The 19,659-nt window shown below is 39.3% G+C and overlaps 1 protein-coding gene across 1 annotated transcript in view; it reads left to right on the forward strand.

The window, feature by feature from the left end:
• PTPRG (protein tyrosine phosphatase, receptor type G) overlaps nucleotides 1-19,659 on the forward strand; it is a 650,284-nt gene that overhangs the window by 595,398 nt on the left and 35,227 nt on the right. The window contains exons 15-16 of the mRNA XM_023529707.1: nucleotides 4,999-5,090; nucleotides 15,869-15,960. Coding sequence (XP_023385475.1) covers nucleotides 4,999-5,090; nucleotides 15,869-15,960 — 184 coding nt within the window. The remainder of the gene's footprint in view (nucleotides 1-4,998; nucleotides 5,091-15,868; nucleotides 15,961-19,659) is intronic.

The following is a 19,659-nucleotide window of genomic DNA, read 5'->3' on the forward strand; positions in this document are numbered from 1 at the left end:
TTACAGTATTCAGTCTTTCCGGGCTCAAGATCAGTGCTTTGCTTTTGAAAATTATCGATCACCTAAATTATTCCCAGATTCTTGTCAGGGGAGCAGAAAGAGGTAGAAGGAAGAAAATTATTAGGACATATCAGAGGTTATCTAAACAGTTACCTGGAAAAACTGGAGCAAGGTAAAGGAAAACTTTCTGCAGAAGTTTGGTCATTCTGGGAGTTCTCCCTTAAGGGTGTGTCAGATTCTTGGAAGGAAGAGATGGGGGGGGTGGGGGGCGGAGGTTTGTAGTTTGCTGCATTTTGTTTCAATAGTAAGCCTCTACAGCTTGAATATTTACTGATACTTATAAAGCACTGTCAGAGCAGCTGCAGAGAGTGTGTGTGTGTGTGTGTGTGTGTGTGTGTGTGTTTCAATAGGGAGCTCAGGGAATTGATGGCTTTACTGATGATATTGGTCGATATTTACTGCATCCTGACTAGAAGATGTACTCTGACATGTGCTGTGCATTCTCAAGTGTAGGATTTTTGATTTTTAAAAAAAAGTCTCTCTCTTCAAAATATTTCCCTTATCTGAAAGAAAGAAAAGTTAATTTTAGAAGATTCAGTCCAAGATCAAATATTCATGACTATAAACATATAGTTTCCATGGGCTTTTTAGCAGACTAATCCATACACACACTCTCCTACCACAAGGCCTTCAGGTACTTTGTGGGTGTGGGCCGTGGATCATGGGGTGTAGACTTGAGACGAAGGAGCCGCTAGCCACAATTCACATTGATTTGACTATTAGAGAGGATACCACACATGACCCTCCTGACTTCGTCAGGCCTTTCTTAAAGATCTTAAAATTTGGAGCCCATAATGGTTTTCTTAAAAGGAATGAATGAATGGAGAGTGACATAGAAAGCATATTTCAATTTTGCTACTTAGAACTTTCTGCGAGATGCACATAGATTTAATATGTTGGCCATCTTTGGTCAAGCACCAGAGCATTTGGCTTGCATTTAGAAGCTGTGATGTACAAAAAATGCATACCTTTAAACAACTGACTCTCGTTTAGTATGGCGAGATGCTTATCGCTTACTCTCTGAGAGGCCTGTGAGAAGTGCTACCAGTTCAGGGACCAACAGATTCACATCTTTCATTTCATTCTGGCTCATATCCCCATTGAGATTGGATTGCGGGAAAATTCTCCTATGCAAACTGGATGTCTCTTTCTTTTTCCTCTCTGGGAGTGTTCAGTGAATGATGTAGCTCTGACTTGGTACTTTCTTCATGGGATGGATTTTAGAAAGCCATCTAATTCATTGGTTTTCAAATTTGTTGATGTGTCAGGACACTGGAATTCAGAACATCAGAACATCATAAACTACTTAATATTGAAGTAAATATTGACAAATTCAGTTCCCTCATAGAAACTAAAATATAGTTTGCTGGCAAGTAGAGCATTTCAAAAAGGCAGTATAAAAGGTAGCTTCAAGAGGAAAAACTTCCATTTGGAAATCGAAGTTTTTTTTCTGTGATCTGAGAAAAGACTTTTATTCAATATGGGTGGCAGAACACTTTGCTCCATTTGAGAGAATTCCATCCTATTTCTGAGGTGGAAATAGATTCTAGCTGAGGTTCTAACAGGAAAGGAGCAGAAGACTGTTTAAAGTATATGCAATACAGTTTTTTCTTTCTGTTTTTGACGTGATTATGGTAACATCCTTGAATTCTTAGCCACTGATTTCTATCCCATATGGGCCCTATAAATTCTAGAGTCTTACTTTTATGAGCACTTTTATGGTACCTGCCGTTGAAGATTGTTTTATTTCTTTAGCGGCTTTCCTAGTGACATTACTGTAGACTCTCAGCAACCATTTTCCTTTTGTCACAGATCTCCTTTACCAGGGACAGTGCACACCAGAATCCTCAGAGAAGATTTTCTAGAACACAGAGGCCTGTGCCTCATCTTGGACCTGTTCAGATAGAATCACCAGGAGTGGGGCTCATGCAGCATGGGTCTTTTAAAAGTCCCCAAACCAAAGAGAGATGCACTGCTAGTTGATAATCACTACTTGACCTAAATTAGTGGGGTGCGCACGTGTGTGTGTGTGTGTGTGTGTGTGTGTGTGTGTGTGTGTGTGTGGGGGGGGGGGGGAGAGAGAGAGAGAGAGGGAGGGAGAGGGAGAAAGAGAGAAAACATAAGCACCATGGGGGCAGGGACCTCATGGTGCTTATGTCTGTCTTATTTATCAGTCTGCTCCTAGCCCCTCATCAATGATCAAGGAACAGTCAATAAATGAGGAAGTGTGGAAGAATATATCCCAAAATGTTAATATCGATGATCACTTTGAGAAAGGTTTGGGTTAATTTTAATGGATTTTTTTTTTTTTTGTATTTCTTAATGTTTCTGTCGAGATCATGTATTATTACATAGATAGCTATTTCTGAATTACTTGAATTCTTAGGCTCAAGGAACGGTTTGAAGGCTTCTGGGCAACTGCAGAGAATGTGTTATCTGCACACTCCGTGCTGTGTGGTGGGTGCTGAATACATGTTTTCTGAGTCCATTGAAACCTTTGTTCTTAGGGAAGATATTTCCTCTAAGTTCCGTAGTTAGTTGCCCGCCCCAGTCTTCATGTGGGAGGAAGCGTGTGTGACGGGCTTCACGGTGCAGGTGTGGAGTGCTGTCTCCCGGGTTTCTGACCTTCCGCCCCAGTGGTGTGCTCTTCTCTGGCAATCAGAGTTATTTTGCTCCAGGGAAAATCCATTATAAACAGCAGCACATGGGGCACTGGAGTGCGATTTGCTTCGATACACACTGCTTTTTTCCAAGAGAATGTGGAGTCTTTAGGTCTCCGCATGTAACAGAAACTGGGTGAACTGTCTGCCAGTCTTCTTCCAGAAAAAGAATATACAATATAGTTTATCCTTTTCAAGTCACTTGACATTAACAGTACCTTGGCCAATGATAATAATTTTTACTAACAGCTTTATATTTTAGAAATTTAATAGCCATAGTTATCTTGGTCTTAAAATAGAATACTTGGGGTTTTCTCGTGGATTTTTTTTCCTTTAAAGTCTGACCTAGTCAGTTGGACACTGTTTCTTTCAATGTCAAATACTTGAGTAGTCCAATCTATCAACAAAAGCAGGTTTTTCTTAGCTATGGCATGGATGGTTAAAGGTTCTGACTCATTTGTGAAGTCTATAACCTCTGTTTTAACTCAAATGTTACATTCTGGAAATCTATGCAAATTTGGGGGGTGAGCAGGAGAAAAGGACGAAGGGAGGAATTCAAGAATAGAAAACTTGATCAGTTTAGAAACAGGCATCAAATATCAACATCATGGTTTTTTTTAAATGTGGATTTCCATCGTTTCACATTCAGTAGAAGGTTTGGCTACCCACCAGAACCCCTAAAGTATTGTGTGCATTTCATATCCTTGTAGCTTAAGTCAGCCTGACTGACGTTCTTTCCAAATTTAGATAAAGGCAGCTAAACAAGTGATAAAAACTTGTATTATTATTTATATTACAGTTCCAGGCAATTCATAGGGGAAAACAAATAATTGTTCAGCGCTCTGCATGGGCAGTCCCGTGAGATGTGTGCCAAGAGCAGGAGTGATTTATGTTCAGAACCCCTCATGGTACGGAGCAGCAATCCAGATTGCTTCTAGAGCAGTGCCCAAATGTACAATTGGTTAGAGCGTCCTTCCATCTGAAAACAGGAACTGCTTAAAGAAAAACTCTTCCCACTGTGACGTGATCATTTCTGATTATGTGTGGTTATAATACTCCGTATAGCGCTAAGGTGGAATAATCTGCATGACTTGGAGGCCTCCCACTTCTACTGAGATATCCTTTGCTTTTTAGAGTTGTTTGATTTTTCCAGCCCCTCAGCCCCTTTCTTTGGCTTTATGGAAACTTGGGACTCCCAACAGATCCATCCCAAGATACTTTCAATTAGATGAGCAAGACAACTCTGAAGAAAAGTTAACTTACTCCAGTGGTTGGAATATAGAAAAAGCGAAACTGTGGTGGTATATAAATGGGACTCAGTGTGAGACGCCAGAGTGGGATGGATCCCAGGAACGCAGAGCACCAGAAGGATGCCGCCTGCTTGGCTAAAAGACCCAGCAGTAGGGCCAGCTATTGTGAAGCCCCTCCGCCAGATGAACAGGGACCCTTCTCTGGTCACAATAGCCATTCACGCTGAGCAGCCTCATTAAATATTCAGCCTGTGCTTCCGGCAGCTCATTAGGGCTGCAATGAGCAGTGACGTGGATGCTAGAAAGCCCAGGGCTGGCCAGCATCAGTAGGCAGAGGCCGAGTGAGCTGCTGATGGTTTCTGTTCACTGCCTGTCCTATGATGACCAGTGTCTGCTCCCTGCTTTGCCTGAAGTACAGGTAAAAACAAAACAGAACCAAACCAAGCAGGTGACACTTGAGAGCTTTAGGTCCTTATCTCCGATTTTCTGGCAGGGGCCTCTGATTTTGAGTGCTTGCCCCTTGGAAGCCCTCTGACCCCCTTAAAGAGCCGTCTGCGGCTTTGGGGGCCTTTGCAAAACACTAACAATGCGGTGCTATTGTGTCCTTGGGCTGTTCGATGACTACATCTGGGAGGGTTTGAGGTGTGGTTGTTGAAGTTGGTGCTGAGGATTTAGAGTAGCAGATTATTCCTCCGTAACATGTCAAATTTAGAAATATTAGCAGTTTGTGCAGCAAGTTTACTTTGTCCATACCAAGCTTTCATGTATGTAAATGGTTTGTTACTAAGCCTTTCCCCTCTGACTACCAGGATAGGTATGGTATAATTTAAACCGTGGGCATTCCTCAGGTATCTGGGGTTCTTCCAGTGGGCTGAATGTTGTCCTTCTTGTATCTTGTTACTTTGTTATTCAGTGCTGTGTGATATTTAAAGCTGGGAAAATCTGTGAAGGAGGAATTGAAAAATGATGAACTCAAACAAAGTGCAATTCTTTGGTCTCACTATTTGCATGTTTTTCTTTCTACACAGAAAATGTTTTCAGACAGCTCATTTTTATGTGGAAGATAGCAGTTCACCTCGGGTGGTCCCCAATGAGAGTATTCCTATTATTCCTATTCCGGGTAAGTAAGACACTACTCTTATATCCAGCGGGTTAATTGTTTTTCTCTTTTGTTCTCAGTTGTATGTGACAGCCATGGCAAAATATTATTTGTATAGCCTTTTAAAGCTTGCCCAGTTTAAGAGATCCTTAGCTAAGGGTAATTTAATGAAATCTTTGTTCCTTTAGATATCTGCAAAGTAATGAGATCCTCTTTAAGAAGAGCAAATAGTTATGACTTAATAGAGTCTAGATTCACATGCAGAGGAGGGAAGTAACAGTAGGAAAAGGGGAAAACATACTTACATATTTGCAATCCACTTGGACTAACTTTCGTATTAATAGGCTATTTGTGTTTTTTTTTTAAATTCACGATTTGTGATACTTTTTTTTTTTTTGTATGAGTTTTCTCCTGTGATTCCTTACTCTGAAATAGTTGGGAGTTTGTTCTTAAGATGCTTTGTATGGAGGTCTAGGGGTATGTTCTTGGTTCGGTGTATGTTTTACTTGTCCTCCAGAAGAAACATGAAATGCTCGGTTAGTGTTAGGGGTAGGGATTAGTGGAGTGCACTGTAGTAAATCCTAGCAAACGCCGTAGTTATTTTAGAAGTTCAGCAGCAGCTTAGTTGTGATAGATAGGAAGTGGGATTTGAAGATGGCCCCCGCCATTTTTTATTTGGCATCCCTTCGTTTTTGCCTGAGTTGAACTTCTCTCTCTGGATTTCATTATGTACTTGTAAGGTCCTGTCTTTAGCTGTCTTATATATCTATCCATCCTCTTGACATTAATTATTCTTTTGTAAACAGAGGTACTGCTTTTACTGTAATGCCACCTCCCACACACAACTGAGCCACCCTCCCACTTGTCTGCCTCCTGCTCCAGAACAGTTTTTGTGGTCTGATATACCGTATATTGTATTTATTTTTTTTTTCGTGGTGTCCCGTCACTAGAATGAGAGCTTCATAAAGGAATATGGGTGTCTCCTTAATGCTAGAATAATACTTGGCATTCTTTAACACTATGGGATGGGGAGAGGGAAGGGAAGAATATGAATGAATGTCAGAAAACCTTCCCGAAAGTTCCTAGAAGGCCATAGCTGGGAAGCTCAGAGGTACAGTCATTCTCTCAATACAGAGAAGGAATGCGTCTATTGTTTGCAAATCTTCACTAGGTGCAGTTATGGTTAGGGACTTACTTGGCCCTTTGTGTGTCTGTGTATGTTAAGTCATTAGATATTGCTAGAATTGACCATGTTCTGCCCATCTGGTCAGCTTCTCTCACTAAAGATTGACACACAGAAATGAGAGGGTAGCAGAAAAGTCTCTGATTAAGTTCTTATTGGATCATTTTATGGCCATGAAACAATTCCCATACAGATGGGACAGGTCTTCTGTTGCCCTGTGTCCTTCTCTACTAACCCTTGTCCTTAATTCTTGGTGAAAGAAATTGCATTCTTGCTTCTGAGAAGAGAGGAAGCAGAGAGGAATCATCGGTCTTCCATCTGCATGGAATAAGTAGTTTTGTCAGATCTACCAGATGTGTGCAATAGCATGTGTATAATCATTTTCCTCGTGCATCACCTAGAATATGTGTTGACTTCTGGAAAATGCCTGGGAACCTCTCTCTCCTGAACTAATCCATCTGACAAACACAGCTGTTGGGTAGTTGTGCAATTGAAATCTATTTTAAAAGGTTAAATGGTTAGGTACATCTCGGGCTTTCTTTCAGTTATTATTTTCTTTTACCACTGGATTAGGAATCAGAAAACCTGGGATCTCACCCTGCACCCACCATAAAACCTGTGGTCAGTGACTTGACCCCTTGAGTCTTATTTTTTCAGAATCTATAAAGTGAGCAGGAAGTCTGCCCTGCTTGCACTTGAGGCAGTGTTAAGGATCACATGAGATATGTGTGAAAGCACTTTGGAAATCCTAAAGTAAGCCAAAAGTGTCAGCTGTTGAAGCTTTCCTTCCTAAATTGTGGTACTGTTCATCCCAGCAGCCCTGGAGAACGAGCATTTGTGGGGTTCTCAGGTTTAGAGTACCCCTAATACTGAACCACATCCAATGGATGTGCCTCGCTGTGCCACACTCTTGGACTTGGGCTTTCGGACTTTCAATTCTCCGGAATCCTCAGAAAGTGCATCAGTCGTACATGCCTTGCCCCACCTATGAGCAGGAGTCTTAGAACAGAAATGCTTTTTAATGGTTTCTGTTTCGTTTCCCAGCTACCTATTTAATGACCAAGTGAAATACTCACAACCCAAAGGTGTTTTCTTTAAATATGACTTTCTCCTAATTCTTACTCACCAGTAGCATAAGTACATGGAAAGAGAATGTCTTCACATTCTCCACTGACTAAGAAATCCGTAGTACTCAGTTGTACCTCACTTGGCGTAGTAGATGCACCCCCTTGACAAGTTGTTACGCATTTGTAAAAATGAATAAATGCTGTAATGCAGTGTATTGTTAAAGGGCTTACCTAGTGAAAGCAAGAGTGAGACTACCTTTTCTCGATTTTCTCAGATTTTTGTAGGTAACGTAGCCTTTTCCAACTACGAAGAGATGCCTAGACAAACTTATTTCATGCTTAACTGGGAAGCAGTTACCCTATATGACCTTTCTTTAAAGAGTTTTTAACTTGATCATAATTTCTTATTTCTCTTAAATAGAACCCCACAATTCTATTTAATAGTTATATTTGTAAAATGTTATAATTTATAAAGCACTTTAACAATCTATTTTTTAAATTATGGTTTCTTTCCATTATTACAGTCCAAACTGAGTCTTGCATAAGAAAATTCATCGTGAGTTATTTTCACTTTGTTAAAATTTAACACAACTTTTCTTTAATGGAGACCTTGGGATCATTTTAAATGATTTACCTTAGGGGAATTATCTAATTGTTCTTATTTCTAAAAATAATAGGATATTTATCGAACTTATATGGAATGCTTATTCTGCCCACTGGATCTCCGTGGTTCTTAGCCTTGTTCAAAACCCAATAATACTACTGGGCCCCGGATTTATCAACTTATTTTATCACTTGAACTCCTCATTTTCTGTAATCGATTAAAAAAAAAGATATTTCCAGACAACTGCCAGTAAACTGAAGCATTATACTAGTTAAAAATGCGTGCAACAGGGTGAGATTGAAAATTCAGGCTCAGCATGGTAAAATGTGTAGTATATACTCTGTTCCTAGAACTTATTTTACATTTAAACTCTTTTAGAAAACATCATCATCCCCATCTAATATTTATTGAGCATTTACCAACTATGTGCTTTATGTTTATGTTCACTACAATCCTATAGAGACTGGTGCAATGATATCCCCATTTTACAGATGAAGAAAGTGAGTCACAGAGCCACTATGTGATTTGCCTGAGGTTACATAGATAAGTGGTAGAGCCAGCATTGGAATTCTGTGTGTGACTTCAAAGCACAGATGCTTGGAAATGGCTCTGCCCCCTCTTGGCATGCTCCTCTGACAGTTCTGATATCTCAAGTCTTCAGGCTCTTCATTTGGATTTTGCTTCATTAAATCAAGGCATTTTCAAATTCAAAATGTGAATATTCTCTTCAGTTTTTTTTCTGAGTTGTTCTTTGACTAGCACTGACCATTTGCTTCTATGTTAAACTCTCTTTCATCTTCCTGGAGAGTGTTTCATCATTCTTCTGTTGAAGTTTCTCCCATATCAAAAAAATCTCTCCTCTTACCTTCGTTCACCTGTCTTTTCTTTCTCTTCCTTCCTATGCAAAAGCCTCTCAACCCACCAATACTTCTATTCCCTGTGCGAAAATAGGCCTGTGTGACTTAATGACTTAGGGAGCAATTTATAAACATGTTGAATAAATTTAGACACTAAATCAACTTTTGGATGATTTTACTATGGTTAAAATTCATAAAAAACATAGTTCTGATCTTTAAATCCCAAAGCATACGTAGAATTAGTAAGTTATGCTGACTTTAGAAAAGTAATATAAAATAGGCAAATGCTCTTGGAGACAGCAGTTCATAGGTATTTTTCAGGAATTTTGAGTTAATCAGTTTTACTAATTTTATCAAATTTAGGAACTTAGAATCTTCGGGATGTTCTTCTGGTTTAGTATAGCAACACAGTCTTGTAAAAATGAAGACTGTTTTTCCTGGTCTCACCTATACTCATGTAAAATGTACATATGCTTAAGACTAAATATGGTGACAAAGGTTAGTTAGCCACATTAGAAAGAATTCATAATACAAGGTATTTATCCACCATAAAAGATGTGCTTTTGAGGTGGGGTTCCACTCACTAGAGAAGTGACATCAATTCTTTTGTCACAAAAATTTTGCATTGCTGTGCCTGTACGATATATAGGAAAAGTGTTCCCTTCCCCCTCCTCACTTCCCCCAGGTAAATTAAGCTGTGGCTTCTGCAGAAGAATGAAAGGGGCTTTAACTCTTGCCTTTCACTAACGGTTTTTCATAATTCAATGTTACATGGTTACTGGTTTCCCAGTTTTAGCGTGTGAGGATAAAGCATAATTGAATATAGTAACCTAGCTGTCACTCCCCTCATAAGTTTTCCATCTTTTAAGATACTGCAGTAGCCACAAATTTCTGTCCTTTAAGATCCATATTATTCTGAACATCTACAAGTACTTTTAAAGATCTAGCGTTTTCAACCTAGAAGTATTCTCTTGAAACAAACTTGAATAATATTTTCACTGCAGTTATCAATGAAGCCTTATGTACATATATCACCTACAAATTATATTCACTGTATTATATTACTCATTCTTTTAGACTTTCATTATAGCTTTTTTAAATCAACTTAGCTCGTGAAATTAACCCATTTATAAAGCATATTGAATATGCTCTTTTTCAAATGTGCAGATTGTCAAATACAAATGTTCATATTAATGCTTTTCTCTGAAAATTAGAAAATTTAACTTTCTAATAAGAGCATTACAAAACAAAATGGCGCTGCTCACTAGTAGTTTAGAAATCCAGAAATGATTCCTGCCTTTCTAGCAGTTAAAATACCTCTTAATAATTTGAAGGTCACTGGCTTCAGCAGGGTGCCAGCATATAAAAAGGGTTTTAAACATGCAGCTTAAAACCCTTGGGATTAAACCAACCTTGTTGGCATATTTTATTTATACAGAGATTATCTCCAAAGGAGATTCATTGGTCTTTTGACTATAATGAAGCCCTTTCTTTATTGATTTCATTGTGTCATAAATGAAAAGATATTTCTCTTTATGGCAGGAAATAAAATGTTCCAATCTTCACAACACTCCTTGCATCCTAAGAGTCTGGACAAAAATCTATTTGTTGTGTTCTAACTCAGGAACTAAAATCTCAATAACCTTTTATTCCACATTTGCTTTATCTTCCTAAGTCGACACAGGGGTATTATCAAGTGCAGAGAGTACCCTGAGCTTGGCCTTGGAGGCTGAGGGCAGACAAGGAGGGAACTGCGTTCCTATAATTGAGGCCTGTCCACTAGAGGAGTGGTTGACAGTACTTGATAACAGCGCAGTCAGGGGACTGGGGGGTTGGGAGCGGGGGAAGGTCTGAGCAGGATTGACTTTAGCCACGTCTTGTGCTGGGGCTTTATAGGTTCTCCATGCCCACGGACAGATTTGGTTGAAATGTGGAATAGTGTTGAGGGAACTGCTACGGGGTAAGTGAATTTTACAGAGATTGGTTGCAAAGTGAGTGACTTAAGGCCCTTTGGAATCTTAATGGTAATTATACATGTACCCGCACACTGCCCAAGTAAGCAAGCAGGGATATTTTTTAAACAAACCTTAAGCCAGTCAACCCAAGCAGCTAAGCATTGTGGCAGGAAGGTAAATAACACTTAATTTACCTAGCATCATCAAGGTGACCCCGAAGACCAGTGTGGGTTTTCCAGGTAACTGACGACGCTTACTCTCAAAGCCAAAGTGATTCATTTCATCCATTTTTGTTGGAAAGTTTCTTTGAAATGTATCATATGGTCCTCTGTCCTCTCTGACCATGTATGTTCGATTTAAGGTTTACAGAGGTCATATAAGGTGGAAGAAGCCAGCTTGGAGTCAGCCTGGCCCCACCACTTGATAATGACACCAATTGAGAGGCCAAGCTACTTGGTCTCTCTTAGCCAGTTTTCCCATCTATAAAATGGAAGTACTGACAGCCCCTAGATCATAGGGTCATACATGTAAAGCAGTTAGCACCTCATAGTAAATCACAGTTATTACACATTTACTAAATGCCAAGCACTCTTACAGGTACTTATGTTTTCTAGTTTACTTTTCATAACACTCTGTGCATCAGGTACCGCTACTACTATTCCCGTTTCACAGATGAGGAAAGGGAGTCACAGAGAGGTGACGTCATACCACCAGGCAGTCCGACTGTGGTTTTAACCTTCACACCATTGATGCTGGGTGCCTGATACACAGGAAGCGTCCATCACCAACGGCTGATAGAATAACAGCTACACAGTTTTACTGAGTTAACAGTAGACCTTAGAACAGAACGATGTACTGGGCCGGGCCCTCTGCAATGCCTCCCTGTGGTGGCTGTTCAGGGAGAGCCTCAGCTGCCAATTTTTCCTTTGAAATAGCAAACCAAAAATTGCAGACAAAGCCAGGTTTTTTCCATTTTTGTTTAGATGTCATTTAGTCCTTAAGATTAACAGATAGCACATTTAGCATATACAAGCTGGTTAGAAGCACAGACCAAGTATGGGTGATTTCCCTATGATGGTTCTGATGATGCAGGTACAACAGACATAACCGCATATTTCAGAAACAATTTTTGTTTACGTTTAAATGCATTTTTCCTTATTTCCTGCAGTGTTGCATTTGAGGCCAACATTATTCAGTTCCTTCTTTGCTCCTTGGAATCTCTCAGCTTTGATACTTACTTCTCATTTGACGTTCTCCCACTTCTAATGTTCTGCTTTTGGTACCTAAAAACCAGAGATTAATATCAGGCTTCATCAGAAGTTGTACATAGAGACGTTTTGTTGTGGATTGGCAAAAATGAAAGTTATGTTACGTACAGTATTTAATTCCAACCACAAAGGCTAAAATCCCAGGACAAAGTATGAATAATGTTTAATAACAACAAGCCCACTTTTCAGGTGTTGATTTGCAACGGACTATATCAAACATCTTATAATGGGGTGGTTTAGTGATAACAGTAGTGGTCCCATTTTTGCCTAATTTAAACCTTGGTAAGTGAAAATTCTTTAGGTAAAATTTTTGGCACAAAATTATAAGGTAACATTTTATCAGATTCACTGAGATACTCAAATTCCTTGTTTTTCCGTGAAACTGTGGATCTTTGAGAATGAAGACAGGTAGTGTATACAGTGCATTGGAGCACAGGCTTTGGGTTCAGAACACCGGGATTCAAATCTCAGCTCTGCCACTTAGTCATTGTGTTGCTTAAGACAAGTTGCCTCAGTGTCTATATGTGTAATGTGAGGGTAACAATGTCCACTTTTCCTAGTAGTTTTAAGATAAACGGTTGGAAAGTATTTAGCACAGTCCCTGGCAACCAGTTAGGGCTTAATAAATGGTGGCTCTCTTCTCGTTATACCAACTCCATCATTACACCATTTTCATCATACCTTAACAATCTCCCATCTAACTTGTGGTTAGTGAAAACATCTTCACTTGGATTCCAGCTCATCTCTTTTTATATTTCTCCCCCATCAACACTACATCAGCGACATCTATTCTCACCTAAGTCATCAAATCCATCCCTTTTATGGCCCTTGAGTCTTCGCCACTCAATTACACACTGTTCTGGCACTCACTTTTTCATGTTCATCATTTCTCTGATGCAAATATTGCCCGTGAGCAGAGACCCTCTCCCTAATATCTGGCTGAGTCCTAGGTGCTCAGTGAATGCCTCAGTGGAATGCCAGTGACTTCCCACTCAGTCTGACCCAGACAACATCTGTTCTCTCTGAGTCGGAACACTCTTTACCTTAAGTCCGTGGCCAGCTTTCGCTGCCATACTCCAGCCTTCAGTTAATCTTTCTGACCTTGTTCTCTCAACTGTAAGATGAGTATGAAAACAGTACATGTTAATACATGTACAAGAAAAGGCATAGAAAGTGCCTGGTCCATAACACTGCTAATATTCTCTGCATTCGTTAATGAAACTCAGATGTTTAAGTGGAAATAACATCTTGCAGATGGATGTCTTCTTATAACACAGGATCTTTCCACATAGAAATTGAGCAGCTCAGGTCTATGATGATGTCCTAATTGCTTAGCCTTCTGCTAGACAGAGCAATTTTATAATTATCTGGCTTGTGTTGAAAGAAATTTAATAGAAAAACTATATAAAAGGAAAACTATTAGGACTTCTAATTAGTCATGGCCTTACATTCATCTTAATATTGAGAAAAAAAGATGTATGACCCCTCAGTTTCATTTATCTTGAGTAAAAAAGATTATAATGTGTTATCTGGGTGGCGGATGGTTGTCAGTACAGTGTGTGTGTGTGTATCTGGCTGTCCAGCAGTTTCATGATGTTACTGGTAGTGCCTGGAAACCCAGAGGGTTGTGATTAGACTTCTTTGGATAAAGAAGGAAGTTGGAGAGACTAGTGAGTCATATATTGCCACAATTATCATACTGAGCTCTGCTGGATTTTTGCCGCATCCAGCCATGGGAGTAGCAGGCAGACTGGTTTCTGAGACTGTATGGCATTAGCTTGGATGTTACAGTTGAGCACTTTGCAGGAAAAAAATAATAAATTGTTTATATAAAAGCATTTTTTAATGACTCAACACATGCTGCGACTTTTACAAGGCTGTGGTTTGAACCTTGTAGAGTAAAATAGCTCTAAAGCTGGCATGGGTTTTTTTGTTTGTTTTTTTTTCTAATTTTGAGCTAAGAGTCCATGTGATTAATCATGGCACCATAATTTTATTAGGAACCTACAATTCTAAACTATCATTATGTAATAAATGTTGTCCTTAACCTATTACACTATTAATGATGTCACTCTGCCTTTGGAAACAGTGTCGTGTCTTTCATTTCAAAATAGAGAAATGTGGTCTGTATGCTGGAGTGTTTGTGGGGCTAGGTTGTGTCCCATTTCACTTGTTTTGCCTCTTGTCTGAAGATGAGTTTATTCTTGGGTTAATCTTTTAGAGACTTTCCAATTTTGTACATATTAACTCTTTTCTCAACTTAAGACCATTTCTTTGCCCCTTGATTATTATTTTAGATTTTGCTTACTTCTGAACGTTTTAAGTGATCTGATCAGATCATTTTGGAATTTTTTTTTTTGAACTGTGCATTCTGCTAAATATTCTGGGGAAACATTTTGGCTCTGCTTACTTTGTTAATGCTGGTTACATCATTATGGAGCTATAGATTTCTTGGGCGTGCAAAATGATTGCATATTCATGAACGTCTTCAATCTTGAAATATTTGTAAATAACTTGGCAATTTTTTTCATAAGGTGGCCTATTAAAATGATTAGGTCTTTAATTGTTCACACAGAAAGAATTTGTGCTTACAGAGCACCACCTATTTGATTAGTAACATTTCTATGCTAAACAATTTGGATTATGAACATATAAATCACCTTCTTTAAACAAACTATAAGAGATGCTATTTTCTGCTTAAGAATGATTCAAGTTTGAAAATGTCAATAGATGCAAAAAGCCACCCTAGAGCTTTGCTCTCTCGAAAGAAAGTAGAGAAGGAATGACATAGTCAATGTTAACTGTCACCAGATGAAGAGAAATCAGATTGTCAGGCCTGGATCTATAACATTCTTGCCAAAGTAGGACCTCATTTACACATACAGATAGATCTTCATACCCTTTGCTAAGAAAAGCATCTGTGGCAGTTTAGATGTTTGTGCGTTTGCCAAAGATCTTTCACTCTGAATAAAGTAAATGTCATGTCTGTTGTTTATCTCAAATTCAGCAGAGTATTTTTAAAAGGAAATATTTGTGGGGGAGGATCGAGGGAAGAAGGAAGGAAAGAGGTTGGGGAGCTCCAGTTAGTGGGGTGTGGCAGTTTTATAGCAGTACTCAAGTATCAGATCAGACCTGGATAAATCAGCTTAAAACATACTTTGGGCTCATGAACTGAAAATGTCCTTGTGAAGTGACAACACTACAATAAATTGGAATGTGGAGTCTTCCTGAATCTATACCTAGTCTGTCAACACCAAAAAAATCCAGTTAATTTAGCCAAACTGATTATTTGGCATCATGTAGACACAGCTGTCTTGAACTAAAATTTTGAACGGTTGTACATAGATGGCATTGTACCCAAAGCCAGCTTGTACAATGGCATCTATCTGTAATTGTGTATAAAGATTGCTTAGACTTCAAAGATTGGAAATAGAACTTAATTGCTCTGGCTTCAAGCTGGACCCAATTGAGTAGCAATTAAATAAAAAAAAAAAAAAAACCACCTAGGTCGTGATAAAATTTCTTGACAAATAAGTACCCTTGATAAGATCAGGCTTTTAGTTCAGAGTATGATGTGGTAATTTAACTATGTAAATTGCCTCGAATATAAAAAATAAAGGTGATTTTCTTTATGATGTACCTTTTTTAAAAAACCATACTCAACCTAGCTCATAGGCATTCAAAATCATAGTGAGATCCTAACATGAAATAAATTCTGATAATTTTCTTGAGGACATCTATTTTAGGTGATACAATTATGTCACTCCTTCTAAAAGTCAAATGTTTGTCTTCAGTAATCCCGTATCAGTGTCTTTGTTTTGTGGACATATTCCCTGTGACTCCGAACACCACTTTATTCCCACAGATGACATGGAAGCCATTCCTGCCAAACAGTTTGTGAAGCACGTCGGTGAGCTCTATTCCAATAACCAGCGTGGGTTCTCTGAAGATTTTGAGGTACATTTCAAAATAAAATTAATTTCCAGAAACCTAACTCTTATTTTTCAGGATTTTCGTAAACCTGAAATGAATTCACTCCAAGCGTAACAATGAGGAAAGCAGGGGTTGTTTTTATTTTTCCTTACATTTATAATTTTAACAGGCATTCTTTTCCCAATAAAAATTAAGTGAAAGGGAGTTGGTTGCACATGTCCTGAACATGCGCTTCTATAAAAGAACAGGCCTAGTGATAAAATAAAAGGCAAGCGCAGGTGTTCTCTTCATTTTAATTCTAACTGGGCAACAGCCGTAAGACATAGGGCTCCTAATTCCACGTCATTTCCACAAGGTGCAGTGGAGACAGCAGATTTGAAGTCTGAGGAACGTGATGCTGGCTCCACCAGTAGTGAGTTTTGTTATCCTTGAGTCAGTCTCTGATCACTAGTTTCTTCATATCCAGAAATAACACCAATGTCACCTACATCCTAAAGTTATTGGAAAAAGTAAATGATTAACATCTTTGAGAGTGAGTTAACTATGAAGCCCATGCAAAGGTTGACTGTTATTGTTGCCGTGATTATTAATCCTTGGAGAGAAGACATGGGTTAACACATCCTTCTGATTTTGAGAACTGGTGTGTAGGAAACAAGGTAGAGAGCAGCTTGCACCCCCTTGCCAACTCTGGGTTCTGTGCCAGTTCAGCAGTGACAGGGTGTCAATGAGGAGCTATTAAACAGACTGCCCTTTTCTTCACTGAGGCGCTTAACTAAGGCACATCTCTGGCAGCAAGAGTTGTGCCGAGGAGGCCAAGTTTTCATGGCAGCTCAGCTGTCTTCTAGCTTTCTGGTTAAGTCGGTTCCTTTCTCTCTCATTTCTACTTTAAAATGGAAATGATGATGATGCTAACCTGCCCACCTCTTTACAAAATTGCTTATGAGGATCAAATGAAGTAATGGAAGGTAAGCGCTTTGAGACTGTCTAGGAGCCATACAGCTGGGAGGCACAATTATTTTGCATAGAGAATGAGAAGTAAAAATAGGACCGAAAGCCCTTGTCTCTATGCAAATTTGGAGTCCCCAAAGGGCATCATAAAGGCAATTATACTGACAACTCGTTTAAAATAAAGTCTTTCTCTTAGTTTTTTTGTTTCTGTTTTGTTTTTGAGCAGAATCAAAGCAAAGGTGGTAGAGAGAAGGAACCTTCTGATTTATTCTGCAAAGTCATATGTTTCATGGAACAAACAAAAACATGTCAAGTATTTAATGCAGCTATTAGATGCTTACCCAAAAAGGTGCCTATTCAACTACAAAGAACATGGTTTAAAGTCAAACATTTTGTATTCATGAGGACAGCAAATGTGTGTGGTGTTAAAGTGATTTAGTTCAATTGACTGTTGGCTGGATGACTGAGCAAGAAGATTGAGGCATTTAACAATGTTGATGGTATTCAGGACAAACATTTATCCTCTAGAGAACAGAATTTGATCGGGATGATCAAATGCAACTCCAGTTTCTCAATTATTTATGATTCGAGACCCCAGCGCTATTCATCACAGCTGGTTTTGACACCATTTAATTATTCAAAATAATCAGCTACACCTCTGTAAACTTGATCTGACTTAAAATGGGCTTTGCTGCATCAAAATCATGCCTGTTAACAAATCCTGGGCATCTGCACCCTATTTCTAGCCTTAAAAAATACTGCAGCTAGAAGCCTTTGTAGCCTGTATTGAACTTCATAGCTTAAGCATTATTAGCTTGGTAGTTATAGGAGGGGCGCGGGGAGGGCAGGGCGGAGGGAGGAGGCATTGTGTTACTGTTGTCATTTCACAACCTCCTGGTTTGAAAGGTTTAAAATCAGAGCTATTCAGAACATTCTTTCTTCTGGAAAGAATGGTAAGACAGCAACATGAAGGAGGGGGAACAGGGGTGAGGTACGATATAAAGGGTCCCTAATATACTGTTATCTAATTTAGGGAAATTTTGAATGAAGCATTTAAAAACTGGTAGTATTCCTTTTTTAGTGGCTCTGCTGAAAAGGAAAACTGGTAACAGGCTATATAAGAAAGTACTAAGGCTACTTAACAAACAAGAGATAGTAATGGGCTATAAAACGAAGGTCAGGAAAAGAGATCTGGTGTTTTTTTAAAAAACCACAAAACAAAGCCTTCATTCTGGTAAGAGTAGTAACCTCAACCTCAGATTTCCAGCTCTTTTCATGTGGAATGATGATGGCTGGCCTTTGCTTAGCTCCTCAGTACCACCCTCATGAGGTTGGGTGCTATTTTATTGGCCCCATTTTACAGGGCTTTCTGAAGTGAGCCCACATGTTTAACCTTGACACCCTCTGGACTTTTTGTCCTGTAATGAGCTGAAGTCAGAATGAGAAAAACCAAGATTACCGGTGATTGTCTAAAATTGACCATGCCACTGATGGACCAACACTTGCCTTGGGGCGGGGGGGCAGGCAAAATAAGGAGTCCCCACTAAGCACTAGAAGCCCATTACATGACCGTTTTGGTCTAGAGCCTTCCCAGATCGCTGAGAATCTGACCTTTAAAAATCTTATACAACATCTGAATAGAGCCCTAAAGTTAGTCAAAGAACTTAATAGGAAAATACCACTTAACAATTGATATTTGGCCATTAAGAAGAAATAAAATAACTCATCTAACAGTTATGAGTACCTGCTATTCTGTGGACATAATATAAAAAGTACAAGGATGAATTGAAGACCCTGCCCCCAAGTTCAGTCTGGTGGCGGTGGGGGTCAGAGTACACACAACCAGAGTAGACAGACAGCAAAGCAAAATAAGTGCTAATACACATATAAAGTTCTGGAGGAGTGTAGAGGAGAGGGGCTCCTATTAATTTTGACTGGATGTTTCACCAGAAGTTCAATTTACCCCGTCTTGTTTAAAAATCATGGAAAGAAGTTAAATAAATGGCGAACAGCTGTCATTTTCAGAACTTTGCTGCCTAGAGGAGGAGAAAAATGATTCATTGGTAATTTTGAGTCTTTGTCTAGAGGTGATACTGAAAGCAAGCCTTTTGTTCTTGTCAGATAAATTTTGGAGACTGTTAAAGGCTGGTGACGTTATACCTGTAGCGTCTTCTGCAGTCACTGGGAATAATGTCAGTCTTTGTCTCAGGAATAGTGTTTGATGACTGGTCCTTGGCTACCTGAGCCGACTTCAACCTCAGTCTTCCCTGGCCTCCACAGTCATGATCCAGAAGGCTTCCAAAGGCTCAGTGGTAGCATAATCTTTCAAAAAGGAGCTCCAAGGCTCTGGGGGTCAACAGAATTAATAGGCAGGGCTCTGAAGCATCACAAGTTTAAAGGCTGAGTGCAGAGATGAGGCCAGAGGTCCAGTGCCCCTTGAAGAGATCCTTTGGGACATCATCTCTATTACAATTAACCCCAGCTGAGCTAAATTTGGGCTGGTTGCTCATCTTAAATCAAGGGAACAAAGCTTTGTCCACCTGAGCCCATGCGCTGAGGGACCAGTGGCCACAATCACTTTATATAAGATGCAGAGTTCTAATACTGCATGAAGATTGCCGCCTGCAAGATGGCAGAAAATAACCCTGTAAAGTTTCCTGAGCCTCGGTGACAAAATGCCAATTTGGGTCATAAATGTCTTGAAGAAAACCATTTTTAAAACCTTATTATGAAGAAAATCATGGTTGGTTAAGTTGAGGTACTTATGAAGAGTAA

Source organism: Pteropus vampyrus, unplaced genomic scaffold (genome assembly GCF_000151845.1).
Source record: "Pteropus vampyrus isolate Shadow unplaced genomic scaffold, Pvam_2.0 Scaffold41, whole genome shotgun sequence".
Taxonomy (NCBI): Eukaryota; Metazoa; Chordata; class Mammalia; order Chiroptera; family Pteropodidae; genus Pteropus; species Pteropus vampyrus.